The sequence below is a fragment of the Zalophus californianus genome, chromosome 15 (genome assembly GCF_009762305.2).
Source record: "Zalophus californianus isolate mZalCal1 chromosome 15, mZalCal1.pri.v2, whole genome shotgun sequence".
In the NCBI taxonomy this organism is placed as follows: Eukaryota; Metazoa; Chordata; class Mammalia; order Carnivora; family Otariidae; genus Zalophus; species Zalophus californianus.
Window position 1 is genome coordinate 8,817,372 of NC_045609.1, and position 11,606 is coordinate 8,828,977.

The 11,606-nt window shown below is 46.2% G+C and overlaps 1 protein-coding gene across 1 annotated transcript; it reads left to right on the forward strand.

The window, feature by feature from the left end:
* Positions 1–1,821: 1,821 nt before the first annotated feature.
* LOC113923677 (interferon-induced protein with tetratricopeptide repeats 2-like) lies at positions 1,822–9,934 on the forward strand. The gene is made up of 2 exons (XM_027596701.1): positions 1,822–2,037; positions 6,042–9,934. The coding sequence occupies exons 1-2, from the start codon at positions 2,033–2,035 to the stop codon at positions 7,441–7,443; spliced, it is 1,407 nt and encodes a 468-aa protein (XP_027452502.1). The 5' UTR covers positions 1,822–2,032; the 3' UTR covers positions 7,444–9,934.
* The last annotated feature ends 1,672 nt before the right edge of the window (positions 9,935–11,606 follow it).

Sequence of the window (11,606 nt, forward strand, 5' to 3'; positions counted from 1 at the left end):
TTCTGAAACAAATAACGCAACATATTTTAAGAAAAAAGAAAAAGAAGAAGATAACAGGAGAGGAAGAAAAGGGGAGTATGTCAGAGGGGGAGACGAACCATGAGAGATGATGGACTCTGAAAAACAAACTGAGGGTTCTAGAGGGGAGGGGGGGAGGGGGATGGGTTAGCCTGGTGATGGGTATTGAGGAGGGCACGTTCTGCTGGGGGAATGGGTGTTATGAACAAACAATGAATCATGGAACACTGCACCAAAAACTAATGATGTACTATATGGTGATTAACATTACAATAAAAAAATTAAAAAAAAAGATTTAAACATTTCTATCCAATCATCTTCTTGAGTGCAAATTCAAAACAACACCAAAAAAACCCCATGCTGTTCCTAGTTTCCTTCTGCAGCATTTCTTGTACACCTAACATATATTTTTAAAACGATTTTATTTTTTTATTTGAGAGAGAGAAAAAGAGAGAGCATGAGCAAGGGAAGGGGCAGAGGGACAAACAGATTCCCCACTGAACGGGGAGCCAAATACAGGGCTGGATCCCAGGACCCTGAGATCATGACCCAAGCTGAATGCAAATTGACCCAAGCTGAGCCACCCAGGAGCCCCTAACATACATTTCTATAAATACATACTAGAATTTGTAACTCCTGAATGACACCTAAAAGTAAGGGTTTCCAGTTGGGATAGGCTGGGCTGTGTGTCCCAATCAAAGGGTAGAGAACCATCAAGAAGCATAGCTTCTGCTTCCGCCCCACTGCTCGCAGACATAACCCGCCATCCATAAGGCTTTCTCCAAGACTGAACTACGTGCCTCAGCTGTACTCAGTGGTCCTGGAGAGTAGGCTTCCCTCGTGCTCTGTGTAATTTCCTGACATCAGACTCCTAGTGCTGTTACCTCTTTTCCTCTTGGGTCCACACATACAGTAATCCCTTTGCGATCAAGGGTATGAATAAGGAAAAAGCAAAGAAAGTGCATTTCTTCCATTATAGCAAACTGCCATGGTTCCAAATTACGATGTGGGAGTGCCAGACACCAGGGTGAGCCAAGGGATTTTAAACGTTGTGGTGCTTGGGGAAGCCCAGAATGTGTACAGGTGTTAGGAGCCGTTTGGCTTAGGTTAGCGTGTGTGACGGATGGATGGTGGACTATCAGGGGAGCTAAGGTTCTCCAAAAGGCAACATCAAAAGTTTCCCTTCTGGTCTCTTTGGTTAATAATGACTACAGCTATAAATTATTATAAAAAAATTGCATGCACTTTTCATGTGCCAGGCATAGTCCAAGGACATTTCATGGCTTTAACCCATTTGATCTACACAACACTGTTATGAGTTGGTAGTTGTAGTGGGATCCCCATTCCACAGGAGAACAAACTAAGGTACAGAGAAACGTTCGATAATTTCCAGTGTCACAGCTCATACATGGAGCCTGGGTTTAAATCCAGACAGATGACATCACAGCCCACACTTCTGATCACGTATTCATTCATTCAACCTCTACCTTCTGAATGCCTGCGTGTGGCAGCTATTACCGCAGGGACTAGAGATTCAGCAGTGAATGAAACAGACAAAAGCCCACATGTGCCCCTTACTGGGGTCTGAGGGCCATGCTGGTGATAAGGGCGGGCAGAGCGAGGATGGGTTAAGATTGCGGTAATGAGGCAGGGTGCTTGGTGCTTGGTATCTGTGTCCTTCTCCAAGCTGGGCCCCCTTCATGTCAGCTGATCTGGGACATCACGACCGTCAGAAAGAGGGAGTTCTGACTCACTACAGGGTGGGGGCTGGGGGGTGCTATAGGCGCGGCTCTTACTCAAGATTCATTTCCTCTTAGAGCCCTGTTAGTTGTACTTTCCAGTTTCAGTTTCTCTTTCCTAAAGCGAAGCGCAGGAAAACAAGGCAAAGGAACCAAGAAATGCTTCCATATATAGGCCTCCTGAGCATCTCTTGGAGGCAGAGGAGGAAGACTTCTGAAGAGCACTGTAGCCTGAATTGCAGCCTTTCAGAACAGCCGGGAAGCACTCCTCAGTCATGAGGTAAATTTCCTGCCCTGATCGTGTTGAAAATGTCCAATCAGTCTTGCTGTGGAATGCAAATCCCTACTCCGTAAGCTCAAGCGCCTGGTTGTTTTGCCTCAGTGTCTGTCTGTAGCCTTGCCGTGATCTAGGTCGTGTATTTGTCTCATCACTGCTGGCTTGTTTATTTCTGCGAATTTCGGACCCACACTGTCAAGCTTCCTCAGGGCTCACGGGGAAGCTGACAGCTGAGGGCCAGAGGAGGGAGGGAGGGCAGACGGAGAGATGTTTATCGGCAGGTGCTTCATTTAAAGATGGGTCCGGCGGGGGCGGGGACGGGGGGGAGGGGCTCCTGTAGACTGTCTCTCTCTCTTGTTTCTTATTTGAAAGGATGATGCGAGGGGCTTTTAATAAGATTCTTATTTAACAAAGGATCTGTTTTTAGCAGATAAGGTTAAAATGTACTCCGGGTAGCAACCCCAGCTCATGCTAAGGTAGATTTTACTTTTAATGTGTTCATTCATCTCATATGTGCATTAGGGCTGGTAAAATGTATCCATTCATTCGACAGAAATATATTTTACCCCAAAATGCTACTGATTGGCTAGAGTCCTTCTCTCTGAAGTATGAATTGGATGTGGGGTGCTTGGAGAAAATAGCCCCTACCTCTAAAATTGGATGTGGGGTGCTTGGAGAAAATAGCCCCTACCTCTAAAATTGGATGTGGGGTGCTTGGAGAAAATAGCCCCTACCTCTAAAATGCTCTTACACCCCAGAAACATAAGATTGCCCTGCGAGGAAGCAGGGTAGGAAGGGAGCTTTCTGTTTTGTCCAGTGTGAGGGTGTGGCCAGACTAGATGCCTCAGCCTCAGTCCGGGGAGCTCCAGCGTGCAGGAACGCCAGTCCCAGCTCTCATTTCCTAGAGGACACATTGCCCTCCTTCTATAAGCTTCCTGATGTCTCTTCTTGGAGCAATATATTTTCTGCTACTCTGCATGTCTTCCTGATAAGAAAGAAAAAGATCTGATATCTCTCCAGATGTCTATTTCTAGAGTAACTCAGAATATTTAGAAACCTTGTTCCTACTGCTTAGAACTTTAGCATGGTCTTCTCTTCGAATCTCTCCCTTAATAACACAAACCCACCAGTCTCTTTCTTAATTTTCTTTGATCCCTTAGCTATAGGCACTGTCACCAGGCATTGGCCCTGTGCTCTAAGACAGTGGTTTTCAAATCTGAGCATGTGTAAGATCTAGCTGGAAGGCTTGCTAAAGACAATTCCTGGGCTCAACCCCCCCCCCCACGTCAGATTCTGATTTGGTAGTCCTAAATTGAGGTCCGAGGATGTGCATTTCTAACAGGTTCCTCAGTGGTGTGAGTAATGCCCTAAGACGCTGGTGGCAGCATTAGTTTTGGGCCTGGTAAGCGGTGTCACTGTGGCTTTCATGAGGACAAGAAGCAAGGCAAGACATTGCTGTGTGTAAACAGTTGGAACTTCTAGAGCCATCAGAAACATAGGTCTCAGAAGTCTGAGCCCAGGAAGCAAACGTCTGGAACCAGCTTCTGATTTACTGGTGAAAATAAAAGCCCATAATCACCCAGTGAAATGGGGTACTTTTGAATGGCTGCTCAAAGGGATTTTACCTAAGTGTGTATAGTAAATGCCTCTATCCTGCAAATGCACAATTGAATATGTGCTTTATATGTTGGAGATAAATTTCAACTGTATTCACTCTCTCTGCTTCTTTTATAAAATGAGAAAGTTGCGAGGCGCCTGGGTGGCTCAGTCAGTTAAGCCTCCAACTCTTGATTTCAGCTCAGATCATGATCTCAGGGTCGTGTGATCGAGCCCCATGTCAGGCTCCACACTCTACGGGGAGTCTGCTTGAGATTCGCTCTCTCCCTCTCCCTCTACCCCTCCCCCTGCTCTCATTATCTCTCTAAAATAAATCAATAAATCTTTAAAAAAATTAAATGAGAAAGTCGCTAAAAAGCTTATTGCTAAGCTTATGTAACCTTACCGAGAAGGAAAATAGATCAGATTGGACACGCACTTTTGAAGGGGAGGCTGCTGTCATTACAATGCCAGATACCAGCCAGGCACCCTCCTGGGCTCACACACACACACACGCGTGTGCACGCACATACACACACCACCCATGCCATTCCCCATATTACATCAAGAGGCTCAGACAACCTGGCTCCTCACAAAGACCTGTCCAGGACTTTGAATGGACAGAGGGTCCTTCCCCACGCAGAAACTCCTACCCATTTTCTCTTTCTCTCTATTTATTCTACTTGGGGTAGTTAAGTCTCCATCTGATTCAAGTAACAGAAATGAACAGGAACTGATTTAAAGTTCCTGGAATGGCTCACAGGATCCACACACAGGACTAGAGCAGCCCCAGAAGGGCCAGAACAGGACAACAGAGAGCGTGGGGGACCCAGACTCTGTCCGCTCCATGTACGTCCAGGTCACACTCTCTGCAGGGCATGCAGCAGATCATGGCCCCCGAGAGCCCTCCAGCATGCACGGTGCTCTCCCTAATTCCAGACACCTGGCTCCCCCCCGCCCCCCCCGCACCAGCTCCATTTCCAGCTTCCACTTGAGTTTTGGTGCTCAGCCCTGATCTAATCATCAAATTGGGGAGAGGGGTCTAAAAAGTGGAAGATAGGGGGCAGGAAGAAAATGGGGGAATATAATCTTCCATTTGGACAAGCATTTCAAAGACGGTCTTTGCCACATAACATAACTTCCCACATATCCACTGCTTGTCTATGTCAGAATCCATAATATTTACTATATCGGCTCCTCATAAAAGGGCTAATTAATATATACCATGAAAAAATGTTAAGAACAGAAATCACCAGTCTAAGAAATAGCGGTGGGGTGGAGGAGAGAAAAAAATAATTATATTTTATTCCAAAATAAAAGTTTAAAACATTGCTAAGATATACGATGATAATAAAGTTAAATGGTAGAATAACACAAAAGCAGAGGAAATAAGTAAGCATTTAGAATTGTTGAAATATGATTTAAATGGTTAAAATGGAAAAGGTCAGATAAAAGGAGAACTTGGAATGCCAAATTAATAAAAAGACAAGACAAAACCAATTTGATTAAAAAAAAAAGTTTGGATAACCAAAGAAAATCAATTAAGGATATATGGAAAGCTCAACTAATAAGACAGGAAATGTAAAGTACTAAGGGCAAAAAGGACAAATTAAGGAGAACTAAGAAACTAAAACTATAGGAGGCAAAATGCAGTTGGATTTCAGAGGGATAATGAGATTAAAATCAAGCCGGCAAGACATGAACAGAATAGACAATTCTAAAGCTAAAATTTTCAAACTAGGAAAGCATTTTCGCTACGCAAGATGAAGAACAGGAACACAAAGCAATCAAATGGCCTTTCTTAAACACTGCATCAAGTCAGGGGCACCTGGGTGGCTCAGTTGGTTCGGCGTGTGACTGTGGCTCAGGCTCAGGTCATGATCTCAGGGTCCGGGGGTCGAGCGCCACGTGGAGGGCCCCCCCCCCCAGTCCTTGGGCTCCACACTCAGCAGGGAGTCTGCTTCTCCCTCCCTCTCTCCCTGTGCCCCTCCCCTGCTCATGCTCTCTCTGTCTCTTTCATAAAATCTTTAAAATCAAAAAGCTGCATGAAGTCAATCCTCCTTGGAAGCCCGTTCCCCGAGATGTGTCTGCCCCGGCACAGGCTCTCAGGGCAGACGGCAGAGGGCCAGCTCGACCTGACACAAACGGCCCTTATTCAGGGAATCCTAGCCCCACTCCAACCCTCTCCCTAATCCTTCTGCCGCCCACAGTCACCAACCCGGCGTCCCGTGCACTTCACGCATACGCCAAAACATAGAAAGAAACGAAAAGGAAGTCGTGTTCTTTTCTGGTTGGGGTGAACACCGTCGGGGAGGAGGAGTAAGAGATTCATACTTGCCACGCTCCCCGCTTCTTGCCCGGAGAATCCGCGCTGTGTCTGAAAGCGTGCCTCTTTCTGTTTTGCCCTCCAGTGAGAGCACCAGGACCGCCTTGGAGAGCTGCCTACGGCAACTGAAATGCCATTTCACCTGGGACTTGGTGGAGCCGGGAAAGCCCCTGGATGATTTCGAAGACGAGGTGCGTGACGTCACGGAGTTTCAGAACGACGAATTCAGAGCCACGGTGTTCAACCTACTGGCCTACATAGAGTGCCGGCGCGGCCGCCGCCAGGCGGCGCTGCAGCGCCTGCGCCAGGCGGAGGAGCTGATCCAGCGGGAGCACGCGGCTCAAGCGGAAATCCGGAGTCTGGTCACCTGGGGTAACTACGCCTGGGTCTACCATCACCTGGGCAGCCACGCAGACGCTCAGATGTACGTCGACAAGGTGAGACAGGTCTGCGAGAAGTCTCGCAGCCCCTACAGAATGGAGAGTCCTGCGCTGGACTTCGAGGAGGGGTGGGCCCGCTTACAGTGTGCAGGGAGGCATCACCACAAGAGGGCCAAGGTGTGCTTTGAGAAGGCTCTGGAAAAGGAGCCCAGGAACCCGGAGTTCGCCTCCGGACTGGCCATCGCGAGCTACCGTCTGGATATCTGGCCGCAGTCTCAGAATCCCGTCGACCTTCTGCGGCGGGCCATTCGGCTGAATCCCCACAACCAGTATGCCAAAGTCCTCTTGGCTCTGAAACTTCAGAAGATGAACGAAGAGGGGGAAGGAGACAGGCTCGTGGAGGAGGCGCTGAAGGGAGCCCCGTGCGCGACAGATGTGCTCTGCGGAGCAGCAAAACTGTATCAGAGAAAAGGGGCGGTGGACAAAGCTATAGAGCTGCTGAGAAAGGCTCTAGAAGGCATGCCGAACAATGCCTCCCTGCACTGGCATATCGGCTGCCTCTACAGGACAAAAGTCCTCGAGATCCAGGACACAGGAACGAATGAGATGTACGGGAGAAGGAAGTTACAGGAAGCCATAGGACAAGCTGTGCATCATTTAAAGAGAGTGGATGAGGCCAATGCAGACTTCCCCTGTGTCTGCTCCTACCTGGCCTGCCTCTGTGCGCAGGTAGGCCAGTATGACCACGCGGAGCATTACTTCCAAAAAGAATTCAGCAAAGCGCTTTCTCCTGGGGCCAGACAGGTGCTCCATCTGCGCTATGGCAACTTCCAGCTGTATCAAATGAAGAGTGAGGACAAGGCCATCCATCATTTCATACAGGGTGTGAAAATCGACTTGGAATCAAAGGAGAAAGAAAAGATGAAAAATAAGCTCCAAAAAATTGCCTGTATCAGGCTTTCTAAAAATGAAGCTGATTCCGTAGCTTTGCACCTCTTGGCGTTTCTTCAGGAGCTGAGTAGAGACATGCGGCCAGCAGAGGAAAATCCTGAGAGGCATTTGGACTCTGGAAGCTTCCTCTGTTCAGCATCTTTTGCTGAGGAATGAGGAATCGGGATTCGGTGCGAGTGGGACGATGGAGGGAAGGGAGCAGAAACCCCACCACCAAGTGGGTATTCACGATATTGGACAACTGGTACAGTGGCATAGGCATGGACTGGGCTGCTGGCCATGGGTCTGGACCAGGTTTGTGGAGGAACCTGCTGGGCCGAGTGTTAAAACATGAATTGCTCATGGAATTCTGAGACAGGGACTAGACTGGAGCGGAGAGGGTCCCAGGGCTTGGTTAGGGGGCTACTTCCCAAGTGACCTCTTGGGAGCAGTTTGCATTGTGACATTCCCTTAGTCATCCTCCACGCGGTGATGCCTTGGGTTTGTGTCTAGGTTTCATATAAAGCAGCCAGATCCCTCACATCTGTAACAGTGTGGTCCGTTTTTGCAGTGTTTTTCCACCCTTGGAGTCATTTTAGATCTTACACAGTTTGGCCCTGCATAGACGCTAATGTGCTGTGTCCATTGAAAGGCCAGGGGACCAAAGCCTCCATAGGACTGGGTATCTCCTCCCCCTCACTTCCGCCTCCTCCCCAGACAGTCCTCAATCTAGACTGTCCTATACAACCTGAGTTCAGTTGTCCCATTGACTGAGGTGGGAACATAGTTTGAAAAAAAGAGAACAGAGCACAGGTTGAATTTAGAAAGAACACATCCAAGACAAGCAATGGGGTCAGGCCATCAGGGTCCAAGAGTTTCAGAAGGCACATGGGGAGATTTCGCCTCCATTCTGCCCTCCCTGTATTCCAGCATGTGAAGAATTAAAAAGGGGGATTCTGTAGAATATGCTAGAAAGCAAAATAATTCATTTCTTTAAAATGTCTGGAAAAATAAATGTCATGCCAGTAGGCACAGGGATTGAGTAGACAAGAGAAAGAGAGAAGAATGCTGTCATTGTAGACTGTAATCACATGGAGAAAAATCTCATTTTCTTGGCCACTGTTAGGAAAATTTCCTTGTACAACGAAGACTTGCTTTGTTCGGAAATGCTTGGATGAGCGCAGGCCCAAGGTAATAAAAAAACAGCAGAACAGAAGGCTCATTTGGACACCAAGGACCTAGCGAAAGGTCTTGTGAAATGACATCAATAACAGAGAGTTTTTTTCCCCAATTAGACATGTTGTACGTTAGGTGAAATAAAACTTCTCACCCTGAAAATCCTCAAGGGAACCATAAAATTCATGGTTTGCGTGGGGTGATTGGAGTTTTCTAGGTAAATACTGAATGGCCCATGATATCAGGATTAGTGCAAACCAAAACAGACTCAGGTGACCCAGCATGAAACAGACCCTCAGTCATCCTCTGGGTTGCAAAAGATTTGCCTGTTCAGATTAATTTAAATTTAAATAGTGGTTACCAGGGGCTGGGGGTTGGGGAGGTGGGAGAGATGTTGTTTGAAGGTACAAACTTACAACTAGTAAATAAGTCCTGGAGATCTAAGGTATAGTATAGTATCTTGGATATAGACAACAATATCGTATTATAATCATCAAACTTGCTAAGAGGCTAGATCTTGATTATTCACACCACAGAAAAGAAATGATAATTATATGATAAAGGTGATAACTATCACTACAGTAACTTTCGCTACAATCATATTACAATGTATACATGTATCAAATCAATCTTAAATTTGTACAGTATTATATGTGAAATGTACTTTAACAACTTTAAGTATATATTAACATTTTTATTAAGCAATGAAAACATTATATAAACTTCAAGATTTTTTTAAGTTAAAAATTCCAACTACCATAATGGTTTTCACATTATTTTCTGTATTAAAAATTGTGTTGTGTGCACTTGAGACCAGCAGTATGCATAGTATGGATTCCTGAAAAAAGCCATAGATTTAATGAATAAATAACTTAGAGGTGATGGAACATAAAGGAGTGTTCTGGGTTTTTTTGAAATTTTGCTGCACTATAAGTCTTCTAGACCCAGCTACTGAGTAATGCAACGTTTTATTGGTTGCAAACTGGCTCCATATAACCCAGACTGGTCTAACATTATAACCACTGAATGGAACAGACTTTTTTTTTTCTCTCTAAGCCTTAAGAATCCAGGACTCTAGCTTACACCCTGACGCCCACCACCGTGCACCCCCGTGCACACAAACCCCCAGCCCCCACACTCGGACAGTGGGTGGACTGTTTCTCCTCTCTGTTACATCTTGTTAACACCATGTGTTTCCATCTGCATTCTGTCTCCTCTTCCGCCCTCCATTATGAGAATGAGGAAGTGTCGCCCATTCTGTTATATGCCACTCTGGAGGCGATCTAAACGCATGTTGGAGAGTTTTTTCCTATTAATTAAAGAATAGAAAGAGACAAACAGCCCTGAAGTCTCTCTTGTTTTCTGAGAGGTCTTGATGGAAAATAAGATTTACACCAGCTGAAAAGGTAAACTCATTCCATTGGACTGAATTGGACTAGCGTACATCTTAGGGAAAGGTTTAGCTTCCTTTTTATTGGATCTGGTGCCTGGGGAGGAAAACCAGGGGTCTTCTGAATGGAAGGTAGAGAGGCAGGCACACTGACCTTGCGAGAGGACCACTAGTCCCTGTAGAGTGCTGAAGAAGGCCCACCAGGTGTACGCAATCTTGCCCATGCAGCAAAACCCTTGCTAGAACAGGTTCCTGAAGGGAAAAAGGTGGAAAGAATAGGGAGGAGACAGATGACATAGTACACTCAATTTTTATTCGAGGATGTAAAGCCCATGGAAATGATTAGAAAACAATAAACAAAACTATGTTTATAGCTCACGTTCCCTGAAATCTCACTATCCAGGGACAATGAATGGAGCCACGTTACCTGGGATGACTCGTCATCCCCTGGCTCTTAGCGTCATTTCTCAGTGCACGACATTTGACTCCCCTCAGATACCCACCGAGGAAAATAACAAGCCCCTGGTAGGCGTGGTCTGGGTGTTGATGAACAAGTCCGTCAGAATGACCCGATCGCATCTGTTATGTGTCTCCTCGGGCACCCATACGCACTAATGTCCTCTGCCCACAAAACTGCTTCAACACGTCTCATCATTCTCCACATCTGATTGCCACCCTGAGAGTCCTGATACCCTGACAAAGACGTTCTCAAATACGTTAGTGACCATGAAGGAGTAAGGAGAATTTCTCTCATCTGGCTGGGTGCCAAGGAGTACTGAGTACTGATTTGCCAGCCTCAGAGTCCTCAGTGAAAGAGTCATCAGCTTCTGCCCGTAGCCCCTTTTACCACAGAGCTCAGAGACAGTCCCCAGGGGCAGCAGACCTCGAGTCATGGTCCATGTTTATCTTTCTTCCTACCTCCTATCAACTGCCTTTCAATCTGCGCCCAGCGCAGCGTGTGCACAATCAACCTGGGATGCCAACCAGGGAAATGTGGGTTCCCCAGAGACCATGTATTCCTGTCTCCCCACCCTTCCTCCACCATCCCCCCATCACCTAGTTTTGGGAAGGGAGTCATTTGGTTTGACTAATAAGTAAGAAACTTTCCTTCTGGTTTACAGTACAACTGCTTCTTGCTGGTGATCTGTACCTTCCTGGGAGGCTGCAAGAGGGAAAACAACTAAAATTCTTTGTATAACACGGCGCAGGGACTCACAAACAGTTTGGCAGCTCCTCAAATGGTTAAACGTAGTGTTACTGTATAGCCCGGCGATGCCACTCCCAGGTATGTACCCAAGAGAAAGGAAAACATGCTATCAACTTACATGTGAGAGTTCATAGCAGCATTATTTATAATAGGCAAAAAGTAGATTCAATAAGGGGTGCCTGGGTGGCTCAGTTGGTTAAGGATCTGACTTCCACTCAGGTCATGATCTCAGGGTCCTGGGATTGAGCCCCGCAGCAGGCTCGAGTCTGCTTCTCCCTCTCTCTCTGCCCCTCCCCCTGCTTGTGCTCTCTCTCACTCTCTCTCTCTCAAATAAAAAAATAAAATATTCAAAAAAAGAAAAAAAAGTAGATTCTTCAACTGATGAACTGACCTATTAAATAAGGGATAGTCACACAGTGGAATATTACTCAGCAGTATAAATAAGTATAGTACTTATTACATTTATTCCAAAGAAATGTAGCACTGATACTACAATATAGATAAACCCTGAAAACATTATGCTAAATGATAGGAGCCAATCACAAAAGGTCTATTAATATGAAATGC